Here is a 22,157-nt window from a genome sequence, read left to right as displayed (position 1 = left end):
ATTTCCATTATCAGAGCTGCCGAGATGACTCAGTGGGGAAAAGTATTTGCCACCAAGCCTTGAGCTCAACCCCTGGGAATGACATACAGGGTGGAAAAAAATAAACAATTCCCACAAGTTGTCCTCTGACCTACATACATGTGTAATGGTGGCACAATAAGCTAAAAAAAAAACAAAAAAAAACAAAAAAAAAACAAAAAAAAAACGGGGGGGAGGGGAAGGAGGGAGAGAGAGAGAGAAAGAGAGAGAGGTGCAGAGGTATGAACGCACATTCACACAAATAAAAATAAATGAAAATAAGTAGAGTTCCCTCAAGAAAACAGCTGGTTAGACTACAGCACTCCAGCTGCCAATCCCCACCCACAATCTCAGTGCTTTCAGTGAGTTAACCTTTGAAGTACTGGGGACTGATAGGTATAAAACCTCTCTGATAAGACAGAGAACATGAAGGTGGGTAGGCCGGGAGGGAGCAGGGAATCTGGGAGAGTTTAAGGTGAGGCAAATGGATATGATCAAAATATATCGTGGAAAACTCTTAAAGGATAAATAAAAAGTCTTTTTAAAAGCTTCTACTATGATAAATAGAAACAAGGTTTAAAAAAAAAATCTGTAGAAACAGAAGCCATTAGATTTCAAGAAGACAAAAATCTCAAGAGAAAATTGTTAAAACCTTGAGTGTAAATTGGCCTTGATGGTACATGCCTGTAAGCCCTCTACTCAGGTAGAGGTAGAGGGGTCACAAGTTCAAGGCTAACCTTGGTAACTTAATAAAACTTGTCAAAGTAATCTTTTTAAAATTAAGCTGAGGTAAAGGTAGGTTAAGAAGATGTTTGTGCATAGAGAGTCCGACATGCTCTCTGGCTCAGGAATCAAGTATACAGTGTGTTACACCAAAATGGAACAACACAGACACACACACACACACACACACACACACACGAGATTTAGAATCAGAGAGGTTGGGAGAGGTTGACACATAGAATGAAGGCAGCTGAATGCCAACTCCTTGGGAGGCAGAGACATGAGCCACAGGGAGGGGAGGGCTCACTAGCAGAGTTTACTGGGGAAGGTGGATCTGACTGCAGTGTGAGACTGGGGTGAACCAATGGATACAAACCTGGAAAACTAAGCACATTACCAGTGACCACAGTAAGCACACACAATGCCAAATAATTGTTCATTCTAGATAAGATAAAAGGTGCATAAAAGAAAAACAAACATGGAATCACTGGTGCCGTACTCTAAGGTGACATGATGTCACTCTTCACAGCCTGTACAGAGGAATACAAATGAGTGTGTGTGTGTGTGTGTGTGTGTGTGTGTGATTAAGGTCCTCTTTGATGAAAGGCTGTTGCTGTGGTCCAGACCCAACCCCTGCAGCAGGCTTGAACTACCACACTGTTCAAATCCCACACCCATCTTCACAGAGCAGCCTGCTCAGATACAAGTCATACTGTCTCCATAAAACCTCACTGGCTACCCAAGGCTCTCTAATCTCTCCCTCCATACTGCTGCTTTTTGACATTTTGGGAAGAACAGTCACACGTGCTCATTGAGCAGCATTTTTTTTTTTCCCACAACCCTCCAGTTTTGTTATTTAACCAATTTCTGTGTGTCTGACTTATCATGTGATGAGGCTGAATGATAACATTTTATTAGAGACAGAGTCTTGAGCTGTGTTTTTTTTTTTGCCCATCCACAGACTCTAACCATTGCTAAGCAGATAGTATTTGTAATATGCATATGATATGTTGGATTACAATTGACATTCATAACAGAACTCAAACAGTGTAAATTAACACACTGTCTGAAGATCAGCTAAGAGTTGAAAATGTGGCCACTAGAATTAGCAATTTAAATCTATTTTGCATTCAGTTACTTTATAGATGTGTTCTAAGTCTCGGAACCCAACGGTTTATTTATTTAAAAACTGATAAACTGTGTGTGTCACAAAACGGCAGAAAGGTCTCTGGAGGCTTCTCCAAGAAATATTACTGTGCCAGAGACAGCTTCTTATTCTGGGAAATTCGGGCACAAGGAGAACAAAATTAAGTTCCCCAGAAAGGCCTCTGGTGACCCCAGTGCATACAGACACCTTCTGTCCATTCCTCAAACATATGCCCAAATTTCTACGTCATAATCTGCAAGGAGTTACAGCCTCCTCCACCTCCTGAGAGGGTAAATGAAAACTGCACTGTTGCCATGGTAATAGAAAGAAAGCCCCATCTCTTACCTCAGTGAGACCTTCTTTTTCACAGAAAGTCTGAGAGAAGAACAGACAGGTCATGGTCTCTTCCTTCTTTGTGAAAAGAATACAGTCTTTGCCAATTCTCATGGAGCCGCTATATTAAAAATGGGAGCACAGTGGTTTACATACAGACACTAATAGAGAAGTAGCCGGGGCATGATTTTGTTGACTATAACAGGTTGTTCTTTTCCATAACCCAGCTGCTGGAGTCATCCCCAGGAGTGCGCGAATATTCCTTTACTTCTCAGAGGAGAACAGACGAACTTTAGCAGACTCGGCCTGACACTCTTGCTTGAGATACAGTCGCCTGAGAGAGGTTCCAATCAAGGCACAAAAGAACAATTACTGGGCCCTGGATGGAACCACACACGTGTCACTTACATTGAAACAAACTAAAGAAAGCTGTAGATACCACACCGATGCTCAAATATGCTTTGAGAAGCAAGCAGATGTAAAGACCCAGTGACACTGGACAGCTTCTGGATGCCTGTGAAAGACTCACCTAGTTCTACATGAAAAGCTTTTTAATGTTGTGAAGAGCTGTGTCAGTTATGGGTATAAAGATTCCAAAGTGAGTTTTGATGGTCCCTAAAACTCAGCCACTGAGTTTAAGGTGCCAGGTTGTTAGAAATGAAATTTTGCTTGCATATTGTTTTCAGTATGCGCAAATAATGTATAACTTAAGGAAAAACAATTCTCACCTCTTAAGCCCGTTACCATATTGCCCAATGAACTTCAAGGTTGACAACCGTTTCTTGGATGTTCCAAAGTAAATGATGTCTGAAGCTTCATCTGTAATCGACAACAATTTCTTAAGGGAGTTAGGAAAAGTCTGATGTCAGCACTGAGTTCCCGTGTCAGAATTCTGTCCATGCGTCAGGACCCTAAGATAAGACCATAGCCTTTGGGACAGTCCACAAGGACTGGTGTCATGACCCAGAACCACTAAGATCCTCAAGGTGATGTCCTGGAGGTCAGACAGACATAACCATGTGACAGTTTAGAACTGTGAGCCTCCGATTCCTCGTTTCTAAAAGAGAAGGGCTAACACCACCACAGCGACAACGATAAAGAAAACAAATGAGCTGCTATATCCTGATCTGCTTCACACGTGGCCTTGAGTGTAAGTGTTAATGTAAATGTTGCAGTTGCCTGCTAGCTTGTAACTATCTCATGGTGTTGGTTCTGGTTCATGTAACACTAAGGACAGAGAGATTTCTATGCTGCTGCCTAGGGAGGAAGGAGATTTGTTTCCAGACTTGTAGATTTGTTGTTCTCATCTCTCTAAAGCGTTCAAGATCCTGGGAACTCAGACTGTGTGATCTTCTGACAGTGAATGTTCTTCCTATTGGCCTGCCAAGTGGATGTTGAGTCCTATGTCAGTCTGGGTACAGACATGCTATAGTTCAGCATCACATGGTGCAAGATATTTAAAGGCCACTAACACCCTGTGAGTCTAAAGCTAAAAACATTTGGTCACATGTTTTCATACAGGAGTAAGTCCGTGACAATGTTAGCCAGCACTTATTCAGTTTCATATGTGTGAGGAAGGTTATATGCCTCATATGCTTTTCTACTTCACATTTACAACACACTTACAGGAAGATATTAAAATCTGTATTAGCACAGTGAAAGGAAAAAGAGAAAGAAATACAAGATCATGTCCTAGAGGGTTAAGGGAGGGAAACAAGGGATGTGACAGAGAAGCACAGAGGTGTGTCCTTAGGATGGAATGACTGGGGAGTGGCATTGAAGAAGGTCAGCCCCAGAGTGGAGTGGGGAAGGTCCCATTGGCTATGGCTGGAGAGCTATAAGCAAGAAAGCAAGTACTCTAAGAGAAGACCCAAGAACTGGATGGAGCTGAGTGTAAGACTAGGAAATGCTGACCATGAGGGAGTGGCTCTGAGTCCTATTCTGAAGCCATGGGCATTCTCTGAGGGTTTTCATTGGTAAAGTGAAATATCATTGACATCAAAGCCCTGACCACAGGGAAAAATATTTTCACGGCACAGTATTTGAACTGAGCACCTGCTGTGTTGGTTTGTGCTAACTTTAAACATACAGAGCTTGGTCTAAATAGTGAGTTCCAGCCCCGTCAGGACTACATAATGAAACGGTCTAAAAAGAATAAACAACAACAACAAGCCCAAGATAAAGTTACAGAGCATAGAGCAGATGCCTTTGATATGGAAGACTATGGAAGAATGAAGGACCAAAGCATCCTGGAAATTGGTACAGCCATCATCTATGGGTCAAGATGCTTAGTTTAGACAACAGACAAATGTCATTCAAGATGAATTCTTGATTTCCAACTGTCTTAGCTAGGGTTTCTATTGCTGTGATAAAACACCATGTCCCAAAGCACCTTGGTGGGTGTGGTGAGGGTGGGGGTTTATGTTGCTCACACTTCCACACCAGTCCATCATCAGAGAAAATGAGGACAGGAACTAAATCAGGAATCTGGAGACAGGAGCTGGAGCAAAGGCCTTGGGGAAGTGCTTTCTACTGGCTTGCTCATCTTGCATTCTCAGAGCATCCAGGCCCACATGCCTATGGGAGGCAGGACTCCCAATGGTCTGGGCATGCACACATCAATCATTAATCAAGAAAGCCTGCTTCAAAACAAACAAACAAAAACTCAGGAAAATAAACTTGTAACTCAGGCTACATGTAATTAGAGACATTCTTCACTGTGGCTTCCCTCTACCACTTCCTACTGAAACACTGAAAAAAAAAAATCACCACTTTAATCAAAAGAGACCAGGAAAAACTATCTAAACAAAGTATAAACAAGCACCTGCGTGGGATAGTAGGACATTTTTTAAGCTTTCCCAATGGCTATTGGGATCACGAGGTGACATCAAAGCTAAGGGAAGTTAACTGCTTTCCTTGTTCTCAGTCCATTGAGATGGCCACCCTTTTCTCATGTGTGTGCCTGACCAATCTGCTTGGACTCCTCTGACATTCTTTAAGCAGAGCAGTCAGAACCCCTATCTTAAGATACATAAAGCATCCTAAGAAGTCTAGATTAGATCCAAAAGAACACACAGCCCGGATCAGAGGAAACATCATTTCAGTTGCCTGGAGTCTGCACTGTGGACCCATGATGTGCTGACTCAGGGATTACCCTTAAATAGACAAAGATAAATCCTAAAATATATCGTGGATGTATTTGCTATGATGGCAACATTCAGTAAAAGAAACTAAGCCTTTGAAGAAGAGGAGGAAAAAGACCCAGAAACTGTTAAAAACAAGGAGAAACAACCTCTCTCTCAAGGTTATGCAGAAAATTAATAATAGCCTAAAGGCATTGGAAATTGCCTCAGGGCTCCTGCATCGGAGAGGTAAAAGATGAGCAAGAAAAAGAGCTCAGAGTCTGTTCAGTTACTATTTGTAACCTGTTCCTTCCGAGGTGCTTTTGTATTACAATCAGTCTGGTTTGTCTTTCATGTGACCTGACTATAGAAGGTATAGTCATTTTGTGTCTTGGTTTAGGTGGTTAAAATGGATTTAGTTTACCAGCTAGAATATTTAAACCTCAAAAGAAAAATCTTTTTCAAAACAAGTTTGTCTGCAATCTATTTGCCCTAATTGCTCCGTATCTCTGTTTGGAATAGATAGTTCAATTTATTTTTATTTTCTGGGTGTGCAGACGGCATCCTTCCATAGCCAGTTAGGTAGCTGGATAATTAACTTACCAGGGCTCATGCCACATCCATCATCCAGGAAACACAACATGAATCCTCCCTGCAGTGTTTCATTATCCACTGTAAGAGAAAGCAGTTACCCCTAATAAATATTGGGCTTAATTTGTTCGTCAGAAAAATCATGCTGCTCCCGTAATTATTTGTTCTCCTCCACGGCAGGCCTGGAGCCCCAGGTACAGAATAGAGATGGGCTCCGAATGGAATCTTGGCTATAACTTCCTAAGAAACTGCAGGAGGAAAACAATCACACAGCAAAACAGATTTAAATTAACATGCAGCATCTGCAGGTGAGCAACGTATGCATCCAGGAGGATGGGCCCTGCTCAGGACCTGGCTTGGTCCTTTCAACTTCAGGTAACTTTCCCCTGGGAGAGGGGAAAAAGGTAACTGTGCGAGGTGAGCTCCAGAGTCTCTCTATCAACCTGACTGTCCCTTATGCCCTTCCCACAACACAGTAGTTCTACAACAGATCAGGGCCGGTCTTATTAACTTCATCAGGCTCCTTTCTAAGTAGCTAATTCCTCTGAGAGCCTCTGGTGAGTGTTTCTCTGTAGCAGCAAATATTTGCTTCTTAATGACACTTTTGATTTCGGAAAAGGGGGAAGTCATTTGAAGTCAATTTTGAAGATGAAGAGATGCCATTAAATTACATAATCTAATCTCCCATTTAAAGTGTTAGAGGTGTAACTAAAACTAATAAAACAAACTCTAGTGCCAAGTCTGGAAAGCAGCTCTGAAAAGAATTTCAACAGCTGGCTATAAAAAATGACACACTTCATTTTTTGATAGTAGTGCAACCGATGAATAACATATGCACAATACATAACACATGCTTAGAGTATATAATTTGGCTAATTTTGGTGTATGTGTGAAAATATCACAAGCAGAGAACATATCAGCACCCCACATATTTCCTCCTTCCATACCCGATCATCATTATCATCGATAGTCCCCCGACAATCATTGACATCCTTTCTTGGTTTTTTAGCACATTTAAATATGTACTCAAAGTTCAAATAGAATTCACAGTTAATTCACATTTAAAATGAAGACAATGCTCAAGACAGCCAAAGAATAAATATCTAAAAGATGCACCTAGTTGTATTTACCCACTTTTGTTATAATAATAAAATACTTGAGGCTGGATAATTTGTGAGGAGGAAAACACTTATTTATCTCATGATGCTGCAGGTCTAAGAGCAGGGTGCCATTTTCTGCTCAGCTCTGTAAGGGCTTCATGGTATACCAAATGCCAGTGGGAAGGCTGAATGAGAAAGCATGCGACAGAGTGAGACCTGGCAAGTCAGGAAGCCAAAAGCCGAGAGTCAAATTTCATCATAAGCTATGTATTAGAACAACATTAATCTCTTTCTTCCTTCCTTTCTTTCTTTCTTTCTTTCTTTCTTTCTTTCTTTCTTTCTTTCTTTCTTCCTTCCTTCCTTCCTTCCTTCCTTCCTTCCTTCCTTCCTTCCTTCCTTCCTTTCTTTCTTTCTTTCTTCCTTTCTTTCTTTCTTTTTTTTTCTTGAGACAGGATTTCTCTGTGTAGCCCTGGCTGTCCTGGAACTCACTCTGTAAACCAGGCTGGCCTCGAACTCAGAAATCCGCCTGCCTCTGCCTCCCGAGTGCTGGGATTAAAGGTGTGCGCCACCATACCCGGCAAACATTAATCTCTTTCAAGGACAAGACCCCCAATGCTCTGATCATCTCCCACTTGGCTTGCCCGTCAAAGTCCCATCATCCAGAGAGGCCAAAGTGTCTAAGGGGAACTTTTAGAGGACAAACCACATTCAAACCATAAAACTAATTTGAGGGCATTCATAGTAATTTGATTTTGTACTCATGCTAAGAGCCATTCCTCATTATTCTTTGTCATCTAGAACTAAGATACACCTGGCTCAGGATGTTGCTTAGCCTCAGCAGCAATACACAATACCCAAAGCTAAGTTTGAAGATTAAACAAACAAACAAACAAACAAACGTATAGAAGAAGCAAGCAGACACAAAATATATTTCTTCCAAAACAGCTTTAAAAGACCAAAATCCCCAAGACAGATACACTAAAGACATTTATTCATATGCAAATTTGGGTCTTAGGGTTAAGCAGATATGACCTCAAAAATCTAGGCTTCCCTATTATGCCCATGGAGACAACCTTATGACAGTTCCCTAAAGCAATCAGTCTGCGGCTAGAGAGATGCCTCAGTGCTTTACAACCACAGGCTGTTCTTGCAGAGGGCCCACCTCTGGGGACCAGCACCCACAGCAGGCAGCTCACGATTGCCTGTAACTCCAGCTCTAGAGAAATCCAACATTCATTTCTGGATACTTCAGGCACCTTCTCTCACATGCACAAAGCCACACACACAGAGGAATATATACATGCATAACTGAAAAACAATAAAATAAATTTTTCTTTAGAAGGCAGGGGGCTCAGATTTCTATCTCCTGCTAACTATGTATTTCCCTAAGCAAACGGCATCGTCATTTCCACAAGACTACTTCTTTCTCTTTCTCTAGTGTTTCTTGTTTGCCCTGGGCTTTGGCCAAGTCAAAACATCATGGCTATCAAGCCCTTTGCCCCCTCCTCTACCAGGATATGCACCCTCAGTGTCCTCTGCTTCTCCCTGCCTCTGGGATTAGGCCACGCTATTCTGCTGTGTTGACTTCACTCAGAAGATCTGGATTTTCTGGATGACAGCAACAGCTCCCTAATTTCTTCCTCCTCTAATCACAATGTGCAACCTGATTTTGGTCAGCAGTTCATGTCACCACTACTGCTAAAATCCTGTCCTGACTTCCCACTGCTCTCAAGAAAAAAAAAAAAAATCCAAGCCACATAACAAAGTGTCTTAGTCAGGGATTCTATTCCTGCAAAAACGTCATGACCAAGAAGCAAGTTGGGGAGGAAAGGGTTTATTGGGCTTACATTTCCATGCTGCTGTTCATAACCAAGGGAAGTCAGAACTGGAACTCAAGCAGGTCAGGAAGCAGGAGCTGATGCAGAGGCCATGGAGGGATGTTACTTACTGGCTTGCTTCCTCTGGCTTGCTCAGCTTGCTTTCTTATAGAACCCAGGACTACCAGCCCAGAGATGGCACCACCCACAAGGGGCTCTCCCAAAATACCTTACATCTAGATCTCACGGAGGCATTTCCTCAAGCGAGGGGGCTCCTTTCTCTGTGATAACTCCAGCTTGTGTCAAGTTGACACACAAAACCAGCCGGTACAACACCCCAACCTAATCTTATGTCTCAGCAATAGAGATTCACTTGTCCATTCGTTTCTCAGACTTTTCATAATGTGAACAGGACAAACAAAGAGAGTACCACTTACTGTGTCCCATGTCTTGGGATTTCAACCTCTACATATCTCATGAACACTAAGCACTCATGTCAACATGTTCAGACATGAGACGTGATAGGAGATGCATTTTTCTCAGAGATGGAATCACATCATGGACAACATCCCCTCTTGTGGGACCAGAAACTAAGGGAAGGAAGGCTGTGTTGGTACAGGAAGGTAGCATTAACTTCATCTCAGAAACTAAGGGCGTTAGCATCCCAATCTACCAAGACTAAATAATAAGCACACAAGACACTGAGGAACCACAAATGAAGTCAATAAAGAAAACACTTTGTAGCAGTTAGACAATTATCTGCACCACATAGTCACTTAAGCATTTTTAAGACTTCAATAAATCAGAAATGATATAGGCTTAGTTATGAATAACTATTATGTTGATGTGATTTTTAAAATAAAACTGCTTTTCATGGCCAATAAATTCATGGCCCCAAATCACTCAGAGGTTTTCAGGAAACTCCAGAAGACATCATTTTGTACACAGACCCTCCAGCAAGTGAGTGATTTGACCCTCAGAGTATGTATTTCTCAATCTGGCTCCCCACAGGGTCACGGTGTTCACAAAGCACTTAGATTACATCAAAAAGCTGCAGAATGTGGTGTGATTTGATGAAATAAAATAAAACCAAAGTAGCTACAGGCTTTTTCTTAGAAGAAAAAAAAAGCAAGAAAAGAAAATGTGTGCTCACCTGAAAACACATCGAGTCTTACAGCCCCGGCATCTCTGGAAACAATACAGATATAACATTGATTCACAGAAAAAAAAATGTGTCTTAAAAATAACATTAATCTCCATAGCTTATGTGAGGTGTAACATATTGTAAGATATCAATACAGAAATCATAAATCACTTAAGGTCAATTTCTAAGATGGTTCACTGAACATTTATATACAAAGAACTGTCATCACCCGTAATTTACAAATATTACAAAAGCTAAAACTTAGTACATTTAAAAGACTGCATATGGAATTTCGTGGTATAAAGAAAAGGTTCAAGTGAACATAAATACAGTATTTATATTTTAAAACTTCCCAGAGAATAATAAAAAGCCATAGGATGACTTTTCATGACATATTCCAGTTGAAAACCTGAAAAGAAAAGGGAAATTACTGTCATTTGTACCATATGACCATATTTTTAAAGGCATATGTTATATACATGTTCAAATGAAATGTGTTTCTTTGAAATGGTGGAGATGAGGGTTCAGGCTCCATTCATGCTAGGAAAATGCTTTACCGGCCCCTCAAAATGTCAATAAAAGTTTTTCCTATAAAGGTGAACTATGGCCCATGGAGTCTAGCTCATCAACTGTTTCTATAAATAAAGTTTTATTAGAACCCAATCACACTTGTTCACTCAAGTACTGAGTATGGATTTCTTAGCCCTTCACCAGCAGAACTGAATTATTTCAGCAGATGCTGGACAGCCTTCAGAGACAAATTTATTTATTTTCCGGCCTTCCACAGAAAAATATTCTGATTGCTACTGTATGAGATGAGATTAACAGTGAGTTTTTTGGTTCTTCTTCTTCTTTTTTTTCTTCCTTATTTTCTCAGCTTTGTAAATTCATAGCTATTTCTTGTATTTCAGGATTTGTAAAAGTGAAAAACTCTAACGCCAAATCCTGGCTTCCATATCAGGTGTAAGAGCAGCCATGCTGACAATGGGGAACAAGTTCTCAGCTGATGGCCAAAGCTATGTGCTAAAGAAAAAGAGAGTCTGAGGGACAGGTGGGGCTGCATCAGCTCAGTGCAGATGCAAGAGTCAGAGGGGGAGAGTGAGTACTACACCTAATAAACCGCACCCAGCACTCAGTCAGCCAGCCTGGTGGGGAGTCCTGCTTTACCATATAGCTAAAAATACCGTAAGGCTTTCATAACATACACATTCTGCAAGAATCCCAGCCATTTCTCAAGTATTCCCTGTATATAAAGCAAGCACTGAGTGGGATACTGACTTTATTCTCCTCTAGTCCTCACCAGATCCTGTATGTAGTTGTCAATCCTTCCACTATACACTTGTGCCTTTTGCTAAGAACCGTGGACACATCAGGCGCTCAGGAAATGCCACTGGACTAAAGCTAAATGTTTGATAGGTTTGTTTCTTTCTTTGTTTGTTTTTCTCTTCTTGTGTGTTAGACAACTAATAAAAGGCCAGGCACATGAGAATAAATATTCTATCACTAAGTCACACTCCCAGCAGAGACTAAGGGTTTTAAAGAAACAGTTTGTGTATATAGACTCTTCACTGGATGCTTTATGAAGTTTCTGCTTCGGCCCAGGAAATGTTCTCTTTGGATCATTACTGTACTAGCCACACCTCCAGCGCTGCTTTCTCTGCCACCACCCTTCCTTCCTCTTCTCTACACGATATCCCTTTAAGATATGTTAGGTCTGGGGGCTGGAGAAATGGCTCTCAGTGGTTAAGATGGTTAGGTGATTGCTCTTCCAGAGGTCCTGAGTTCAATTCCCAGCAAACACATGGTAGCTCACAACCATCTGTAATGGGATCTAATGCTCCCTTCTGGTGTGTCTGAAGACAGCAACAGTGTACTCACATAAATAATAAATAAATAAAAACTTTTTTAAAAAAAGATACATACGTTCTAATATATACATCCACAGGAAATCACTAAAGTCTTGAATATAATGCAAAATTATTTGAGTAACAGCGATGTTTAGAAAATCCTTCAGGAGACCAACTGAGCATCTTAAATAAAATAATAAATGTACATTTTCTTTTGATGTTTAATATCAGCATCTAATCAAAGGTAAAAAAAAAAAAAAAAAAAAAAAAAAAAAAAAAAAAAACCATAGTGTCTGTCAAAGCCAGAAAAAAAAAAGACCAATGTGGGCGGTCCCCCAAGGGCAACGGTGGTGTAAAGCAGGGCTGAAGGAACAGCCCAGTCCTATGAAGATACCTGCCACATGTCACTTCAGGGAAAGTAGGAGACAAGAGAGGGGAGATGGAGATGGGCAGGGGGTAGAGGAAGAGGGAGGGAGTAGAGAGAAAGAGGGAATGGGAGGGGAGAGGCAGAGGAAGGGAGAGATGGTGCATGTTCATGGGGGTAGGCATGAGTGCCTACGTGCATGTTCACAAGGGTGACAGTATGTAGAGTTTGGACGAAATCTCACGTGTCATCTTCAACAACACTATTTATCCCTTTCAAGAAAAAAAATCTCACCACCAATTAGAATACACCAGCCGGCCAGTGAGCCCAGTGAGCGTGGAAATGCTGCTATCTCCACCCCTCAGCACTGGAATTGCAACTATCACAGGGGGGAGTGGGGGGTTGGGGGGTTTGGGGGGAGGGGGAGGGGGGAGGGGGGTTGGGGGGGGAAGAGGGGGGAGGGTGTATGTGACCCCTGGGATCCTTGTGCTCACAAGGCCAGTCCTTTATTGAACAAGCCCCCACCACACCCCCAGCCTGCCTCTTGCTGCTTGAACCTTATCTGCCTTTTCTTTCCAGGCTCGATGCAAACAAGAGATGGGCTGCAAACACAGCTCAGAAAAGTTTCCTCCATCTTCTCCCTCATGCCTGAGGCCAAGTCAGTCTTCCATTCCCCAGTCACCCCGCATCCTCTGCCATGTAAAGTATTCTCCCAGAACCCTTCCTACTACATTCCGCTTTTAACTACCCTTCTCGCTTAAATGACTATGTAAAACACAGGAGAAGAGAAAGCTGGCAACTCCTGAAAATGTGTTTCTTTCAGAGTCAGAGCTAATGAAGCTCTGGGAAACAGTGTTCAGAAGCAGTCAGTATCTAGGGGTAGATGAGGAATCCTTGTAGGAGCATCAGTCACCCCAAACTTGATCCTGGCCCCATCCCTGGTAGCTCCATACTTGGATTAAATCCTTCTACACTGAACAATTTATTATTTTCTAACTTACAGAAAGAGAATTTAAAAAAAAAAAGTGCTAGCGTCCGATTCCCCTCTTGGTGCTTGGAGGAATTTCTAGGTAGTTAGCTAATTACTCCACTCTCTATGGGCTCTCACAAGGCCATCTTACTTCTCAGGGTCGAACTGAGAGGCAAGCTCAAGAACCTGGTATCTTATCAACTAGTGACAGGGAATTTAGCTCCCCCGTTAAGAGCCTTCATCAGAAAACTACAGGGTGTTTCTTGACTTCTCTTGCTGCAGAGAAAGTAAGCATTTTTTTTTAAACAAGAAATAGAAATATACACAAGTCAGTATTCACCTGAGCTGAGACATGGAGGTGTGAGCTAGGTATGGTGGTGTGTTCCCACAATCCCAACACTTGGGAGATGGAGGCAGCAAGAAACCATGAATTTGAAGCCAACCTGGACTATAGAGGAAGCCTGAGGCAGGCTGTACTGCATAATGAGAACATGTCTCAAGGGAAACAACCAAACCAAAACAAAACTGAGTCTTTCTCAAGTCTTCCAAAACACACTACTGGATGAATCTTAAACTCATAAAGAGGGAACTTAAGCTTCATTACCTTCACCAGACTCATTAAATTTGGTACTGGATTCTATGGCCACATGGCTACTGAATAACTTTTAGCAGTTGTGCCAAATAACCATGTCATAACTTTTAATAAGCCACCTAGTCTGCCTGTACGCCATGCCTACGTGAGTAGAGATGGTATAATGATCCCCCAATCTCAGAGTGACACTGAAGAGATGCAGGAGTTATGCGATGGCGAGTCATGGTTGTCAACTTGACGCTCCTTGGAAGAGGGAGCCTTGGTCTAGAAGCTTCTATCACAGGATTCTATGGGCATGGCTTTAGAGGGTATTTCTTGATAACTAGTTAATGTAGGATGGCCCAGTTCACTGTAGGTAGTATATCCCTAGACAGATGAGCCTCAGCCATATAAAAACAACCAACAGGAGCAAGCTAGTAAGCAGCACCTCTCCATGGCCTCTGCTTCACTTCCTACCTCCAAATTCCTGCCTATGCTCCCTGCAGTGACAGACTGTGACTTGGAAGTGAAAGCCAAAGAAAACCCTGTTTCCCCTCAAGTTGCTTTTGATCAGTGCTTTGTCCCAGCAACAGAAAGCCAACTAGGACAAGTTGAGATGCATATATAGACGTGTACAAACACATTTATATAAGCAACAGCGACTGGTAAGTACAACTGGCTTCAAAGTCAACTGGCTTCAGACATAGCATGCACTGATACATAATTCAAGAAACAGCTAAATGAATACCTGCTTTTACACAACTGCTAAGAGAAAAGCAGACATCCATGTTCCTAGAGCTTCAGATGTGAAACCACAAATAAGTAAAGATATGGGGTGCTCTTATTTGGTCTTTTTGTATAGTACTTGGATTGTATAGGAAAGCAAATCATAGTACATTCCAAATGGGAGATAATAGTTCTTAGGTCTCAAACCCAGGACAAATGCCTAACTGAGGTGCCTATTAACTTATCTAGGTGCACTCTGGCTGCCAGCCTTCCTCCCTGTTACAAGGTCCTCCTGGGCTGCCCTTCCCCCAGCTTCTCTTTCCTATCTAACCCAGCCATTTAGGGCTATGCCAATCTCTTGGTCTCTGAGTTGATCCTGGCCTCTTTGGCTCCTGGCCCCTTTCTCCCCTCTCCTCCCCTCTCCTCACATGGCCCCCTTTCAATCTGCCAGCCATGTTCATTCTAAACTCTCCCAGATGTCTCTCCCTCTCTGTTCTATCTTGTATCTATAGTTAAAACAACAGCAACAATAACAGCAACAACAAAACTCCTTCATCCCCTTAGGGAACAGCCATGTCCACTTTTATTTGTTTTTTTATTCAATAGCATTATAGTTTTATTTCAAATATAAATAGACTATAGTTGTGTCTTGAAATTTCCCCAGTGACCTTTGTTCACAGATACATCTTACCTTGCGTTGTCCAGCAACTCAGCCAGCGCTCCAAAGAGGAAACTGTGTGTTGTGCTGATGAGGAAATAAAGGGAGAAGAAAAAGGTGAGGCTAGTATGTAATCAGAGTAGGGTTTCAGATACAGTCAAACATTCTGCCACTCTAAACAGCTTACCAATTAAGAGGAGATGAGGGATTCAATTATGGACAGGGGAGGAAGAACAATACAGAAGGAGAGGGAGGGAGGAGGGATAACCAACACTAAGTATGCTTGGAAAATATACAGGCAATAATGATATTTACCTAAAATACAACTAGTATGTATAAGTGTGTAACACATAGATGATGAATTCTATTTTAATCAAATTTAGTTTTAAGATATCTTAAAAAACTACTTGCTAAGACTCTGAAATAGATCCTATATATTTTAAAGCTAAAGGAAGAACATATTTTTCAGTTAATTTTAAGTTTTTTGTTGGTTTTATTTTTGGTTTTTGTTTGTTTGTGGGCTTTGTTGTTGTTGTTTTTGATTGGTTGGTTGATTTAGTCTTTTTTTTTTTTCTGAGACAGAGTGTCTCTAAATAGTCCTGGCTGTCCGGGAACTCATTCACTCTGTAGACAGGGCTGGCCTCAAACACAGAGTTCTACCTGCCTCTGTCCCCTGTGCTGGGGTTGAAAGCATGTACCACCACTCCCTGACTTATCATTTAAAGATAATATTTGTTTATATTTCTATGTATATGGGCCTTTTGTTAGTAAGTGTGTGCTCTATGTGAATTCCTGGTTCCTGCAGAGACCAGAAGAAAATAAGTGATTTCCTGGAATTGTGGTTACAGATGGCTGTAAGCTACCATGCAGATGCTAGGAATTGAACTGGGGTCCTCTGGAACAGTTGTCAGTGCTCCTAACTGCTGAGATATCTCTCCAGCCCCTTAGATTATTTCAACATTAGCATTTTGTTAGCACACAAAGAAATGGGCTTCACGGCATGATTTTCATATATTCATATGGTTATATTTTGTTCTACAAACAGGTCTTACCAAAATATCCTAGTAAAAGGGAGACTCCAAGGAATGTATTATTGCTACAAATTACTTTGATCTTTTAAAGACACCTCTTAAATATTCAAGTAGAGTTTTTGTTTCTTTTAAGTATTTAATAAATAATAGTATTTAGGAACAAATCATTTTTGGAGAATATTAAAAACCTGTGGATACAGAAGTTAGCAGGCACCCTGTTCAACTCCACTGTGTATAATTTTGTATGGAGCCTTTCCAAAGTTGAGAAGGCACTTGTGAGTGGGCTTCCCAGATGCCTATGGACTCCCTCCTCAGTCCTAATGCTATATTCTCTCCAGAACATGGTGGCTGGCCTTTCTCTGTGTTCCCCACTTCCAATACTTGCAGGGAAGGGTGATCTGTGGGTGATATCAGGCTCCTGACAGCATCAGGTGCTTGCTTTCCATTTCCTGATGTGGACACACAGCCACCAACTTCAACACAAAACTCTAGCTTGCAATTTTTTTCTTTTTGTGTAGAAAATATGTAGCAGAAGCAAGAGAGCAGAAACAAAAGAGACATTTACATAACTTTGCACACACACACACACCCCACACACCCCACAGTGCATGCACACAAGGGGGGGGGGGGAATCACCATTGAAATGTTAAAAACTTCAGGCTGGGGGAGAGAGAATCGAAATGGGGTAGGGGGCAGCATTTCTAGGAAGTGACAGAGACCTGGGAAGAGAGGGGAGGTTTCAGGGCATCTATGGAGGTGACTTTAGCTGAGACTTCTAGCAGTGGTGCTTATGGATCTTGAAGTGGCCACTTCCTGCAGCCAGACAAGACTCCCAGTGGAGGGATAAGGACACCAACTCACCCACAAAACCTTTAACCCAAAATGTGTCCTGCCTACAAGATGTGAAGGCATAAAGACAGAGCAGAAACTGAGAAACGGCCAACCAGTAACCAGCCCAACTTGAGATCCACCCCATAGGCAAGCTCTAATCCCTGACACTATTAATGATACTCTGTTAGGCTTGCAGAGAGGAGTTTAGCACAACCATCCTCTGAAAGCTCCACCCAACAGATGATGGAAACAGATGCAGAGACCCACAGCCAAACATTAGATGGAGCCCAGGGAATCTTGTGGAAGAGTTGGGGGAAAGATTGAGGAAATCTAAGGGGACAGAGACTCCACAGGAAGACCACCAGAGTTAACTAACCTGGACCCTTGGGGGCTACCAGAGACTGAACCACCAACAAAAGAGCAAACATGGGCTGAACCCATCCTCCCACCACAAGAATATGGAGCAGATGTGAAACGTGGTCTTCATGAAGGTTCCCCAATGACTGGAATGGGGACTGTCCCTGAAACCATTACCTGACCGTGGATCCCATTCCCCTACTGAGCTGCCTTGTCTGTCCTCACTGGAAGAGAATGTGCCTAGTCCCACAGTGACTGGATATGCCAAGATGGAGTGGTATCCAGGGTGCCTTCCCTTTCTCGGAGGAAAAGGGAAAGAAGGGGGGCTGTGTGAAAGAAAGGCAGAGAGAAAGGAGGGTTGCAATCAGAATGTAAAGTGAATAAATAAATTAATGGGAACTTCAAGCCTTGGGCAGCACCTTAGCTTAAATATACTTCATAAAAATAAACATGACAGGCCATGATGGCACATGCTTTTAACCCCAGCACTCAGAAGGCAGCAGGTGGATCTCTGAGTTTGAGGGCAGCCTGGTCTACAAAGTGAGTTCTAGGACAGTCAGGGCTATACAGAGAAACTTTGTCTCAAAGAAAACAAAATGCACACACATAAGCCAAATTTAACTTCAAATTCAGATGCTAAGAAAAGGACTTTTGAGTCAGTTATTCTTTAAATTTTCTAATTTATTTTAAAATAAGCATTAGCAAAGGGAGAATGAGAGAGTGATGGGAGTGGCTAAAGACAAGAGAAATTTCATGTGTCTTCTCTCACATGTACAGTCTAGAAGGGGGAGGAGGAAGACCAACAGGAAGTGAGCAGGAAGACTAGAGTGTAATGAAGGGGGCCATATAAGCAAAGTACAATGACATATGTGCACAAAATACCTTATTAAACTCAGTATTCTGTAAGCTATTTTTAAATTAGCTTTCTTAAGCCACCAATAGACAGCTGTCCTTCATGGGAGGAAACTAGTATAAAAATATAAAACACTGTTTTAAATAAAAGACATGCTCTACAGAATCATTACTTCAAGCACAAGCACAGAGAATTTAAAACTGAAGTGCAGGGGCTGGCGATGCGGCCTGTGGTTCAAGGCACTTGCCATTCTTCTAGACTAAAGAATCTGAGTCTGAATTCGGTTCCTAGCATCCAAACCGGATGCTATGATTGCCAGTAATTCTAGTCCCAAGGGGTCTGACACACTCTTCTGACCCTCCATGGACACACACTTGTACACACATGGAAGACAAACACACGCACAAATTATAAATATTTATTTTTGTCTATATTATTTTTTAATTAAAATGTTATATGTAACCAACCCACTAGAAATTCACAGTAATTCTAGGCAAGCATTCTTTTTTTCATTTTTTATTAGTTATTTTATTTATTGACATTTCAAAGGTTATCCCCCTTCCTTCCCAGTTTCCCCTCCACAAACTCCCTATCTCCTCCCCTCTCTCCTGCATCTATGAAGGTGTTCCGCCACCCACCCACCCACGCACTCCTGCCTCAGTGCTAGGCAAGCATTCTAACACTAAGCTATGTCCCTGACTCTCTAAAGTGTAAAACTTCTGACCCTAACGGCCTTTCTGTGCTAGCTCATTCAAGAAATTTTTATAAACATTAGCCGTGTCCCCTGTGTACAGACTGGGTCTTTCCTTCTTAGAATTCAAGTCATAATCTAGAAGGAAATCATGGGGTACATAGAAAATACACAAACACATGAAGACAAGTTCCCAGAGCTTGAGCAGGGCTATTTTCAGAGCAGTAACAAGAAAGAGTGACTACAAAGGATGGAATGGAAAGTCACCGAAGACTCTTAATACCTCATCTGACCCCTGCAGACAAGAACTCTTATCTTTTGAAGGGCCAAGGTGGAAACTCTCCAAACAGGTAAACATCCCAAAGCAGGAAAGAGTGGTTGAGACCACACTAAACCTTTGATGGATACAGAGAACAGGCTAAAATAAAGGCATGTCTGGATCATATAGGAATTCCTGCCCCTGAGGAGAAGTGTTTAAGACCAAGTGGAAAGCACTGTTAATAGTTTTTGATGAATGGCCTTTCTATCTGGTTCACTTTTCAAAAGTTCAGCCTGGAAGCTTCAGAAAACACAGGCCTAGGAGGAGCTGGGGTCGGAAGCACAGCACTGGATAAGAGGCCGCGTGGAGGGCGGGTCACAAGAGAGATCATGTGGCTTGGGCTGAAGTCAACGGCAGAAAGGATGGAGAGAATTGTTGAGTGCATTAGAGAAAGCATGAGCTTAATCATAGGGTATGATTCTGGGGTATGGAAACAGAATACTGCATATAGCCATCCCAGAACGTGAGAGGCGAAATCAGAGGGATTTGAAGTTTAAGACCACTCTGGGTTACACAACAAAACCCTATTTCAAATATTAAGCAAAAAGTTTTACCCCTGTTTCTATGGATGAAGGTCAGCCAAGGAGTTGAGAAGACAGCCCATCCTTCCAGCTTAAAGCCACTCTCCACGGCAGGTATGCATCTGCTTAGCACAGCCTATTCTCCTCTGTTACCTTAGAATCTCAGAGTGTCCTACAAAATACGACAACCCTGTTCTGGATCTCTACACACTTCCATTCCTGTGGTTAAAACTTGCTCCATCCATCTTATCAGTTGGTGCTTTCGGTAAATAACAGATTACGAGGTAATTCCTAAACACCAACACACCGTATGAATGACAGACACAGCATCCACTGTTGTACTGTGCCGAACTCGAAGTGACAAATGACGCCACAAAATTCAGTCACTTGCCTCTGCAACCTGACTGCAGTAGCCTTTTCTAGCCCATGGTTTTACTTTCTGCAGATCTTCATTACCCTCTGTATCACTCCAAAAATATCAACTGGAAAGTTCTAGAAATAAGCTGTCCGTACTTTAAGTGGTATACCCATCTAAGCAGGATCATAACCTTGCTTTGCTCTGCTCATCATGGTGTATGGTTGCAAGTGGACTGTATTATTATCCTAGTTCATCTCTTACTCCTGTCTCCATCTTCAACTTTACATTAGGCCTCTATGCATAGGAAGAGCTGAAGATATACCAACACAGTCAGATTTATATTTTCATTTGTAGTTCTGTATTAACCCGAATTTTAAAGATGCACTTGGGGGATTTTGGTCAATTGTCATGGTTAAGAACAGACTGTGATATTTCTTTTCTATTTTTAATTTTTTTGTGCAAAGGTGTTTCGGTATATGTACATCGGAGTACCACAGTGCATGCCTGGTACCCAAGGAGGCCAGAACATGGTGTTAGGAGTTACAGAGGGTTGTGAGTCTCCTTGTGAGTGTTTCATATTGAACCCCAGTCCTCCGGAAGAGCAGCTGGTTCTCTCAACTGCCTTGTCTTCCCTCTAGTCTGACAGCATAACAGCTAGTCAGACAGCAAACACATCTGACTCAGCACAAAAGGAAAAGTACACGATTACTGCCCACTGCAGTTGAAATCTACACAAGCGAATTACTCTGTATAGCAACAAGATTTTTTTTAACAGTGTCTTCCAGAGTGTCGGAGTAAGGATAGAAAGGAGGGGGATAAGTGTTCTAATTTGCTGGCCAATATTTAAGTTTGTTAAATGATAAACATGGGACAATCCTTCCACTCGGCTTTACCTGAAGAACATCAAAATTATTCAGTTATTATCCCCAGATATAGAGTTACGGCTTCCCCGCTAAGTCCTCACACACAGCATAAATACATTCTTAAAGCAGTCCTACCAAGTTCATTAAGCTTTCGTTTTCCAATTGAATATGGTGGTGGCACGTGGACAAAAACTACCCCGTTCCAACCCCTCTGGAAACTCACGAATTGGCGTGGATGAAATCCAGATGTAGTTTAGCCCTCTGCAGCAAGGCATATTTGTCCATGTCTTCAAGCACCACCTGTGGACACCAGAAGACGTGGATGTCTGACCGGAAACTGTTGGCCCATGCCCACGCCTACGTCCACGCCTACGGCCTGGCTCACTTGCAGAGTAGGAGCTCAACAGATGCGTTCGCCCCCTGGTGATCTCAGCGCGGAAGCTCACCCTGCTATGTGGCTATTCTCATGGAGATTTTGTTGTTGTTTTTGCTGCTGCTGCTGCTATTGTTTGTTGCTGCTGCTGCTGCTGCTGCTGCTGCTGCTGCTGCTGCTGCTGCTGTTGTTGTTGTTGTTGTTGTTGTTGTTTTGCTTCTGTTGTGGTTGTTTAAGACAGGATCTCTCTTCATTGTCCTGAGTATCCTGGCACTCACTATTTAGACAAGGCTGGCCTTGAACTCACAGAGATCCACTTTCCTCTGTCCCGCACACGCTGGAATTAAAGGCACAGTCACTGAGATCCACTTGCCTCTGTCCCGCACATGCTGGAATTAAAGGACTGTGTCACCGTGCTAGGCCCTTCTGGGAGATTCTTGAAAGCTGTTAGAAAGTGTCTGGTTTGGCCTTTTTTCAGAAGTGGGATTTCTATAACCTCAGACTTCCCTCTTGCTGGCAGTTTCCATCACTGTCCATCTGAAAAGTAGGGCATTATAACTGAATCAGAAGTGAGAGCTCTTACCCTCCCCCTTTCTTTTCTGCCCCTTCCCCCCTAGTTGCTTGAGCCCCAGAAAGATAAAGTCATTTCTCCTTACTTGAGTGGTCCACTTGCACTCTTGTATATCTTGGGTATAATTACGTCTTCTACATTGGGGAGTCGGGGCGAGAAAAAGGCAAGCAAGAGGAAGAGCTGAGGACAGATAGCAGACTTTAGACAGGATGCGACGTGCAGGCATTTCCCTCCACGTTAACAGCTGTCACCATCTGC

The 22,157-nt window shown here is 42.3% G+C and overlaps 1 protein-coding gene across 1 annotated transcript in view; it reads right to left on the bottom strand.

Moving 5' to 3' along the window:
- The window catches only part of Morc1 (MORC family CW-type zinc finger 1), a 200,138-nt gene extending 178,898 nt beyond the window's left edge, over nt 1-21,240 (bottom strand). Inside the window, exons 1-6 of the mRNA XM_021185413.2 lie at nt 21,179-21,240; nt 15,165-15,218; nt 10,005-10,039; nt 5,947-6,015; nt 2,950-3,040; nt 2,234-2,342 (exon numbers count right to left, since the gene is read on the bottom strand). Coding sequence (XP_021041072.1) covers nt 2,234-2,342; nt 2,950-3,040; nt 5,947-6,015; nt 10,005-10,039; nt 15,165-15,218; nt 21,179-21,240 — 420 coding nt within the window. The remainder of the gene's footprint in view (nt 1-2,233; nt 2,343-2,949; nt 3,041-5,946; nt 6,016-10,004; nt 10,040-15,164; nt 15,219-21,178) is intronic.
- Between the last annotated feature and the right edge of the window lie 917 nt (nt 21,241-22,157).

This window comes from Mus caroli, unplaced genomic scaffold (genome assembly GCF_978045245.1).
Source record: "Mus caroli unplaced genomic scaffold, Mus_caroli_1 scaffold_17, whole genome shotgun sequence".
NCBI classification, from domain to species: Eukaryota; Metazoa; Chordata; class Mammalia; order Rodentia; family Muridae; genus Mus; species Mus caroli.
Note: the sequence above shows the minus strand (reverse complement) of the source record. Positions and strands in the feature narration are given on the sequence as shown.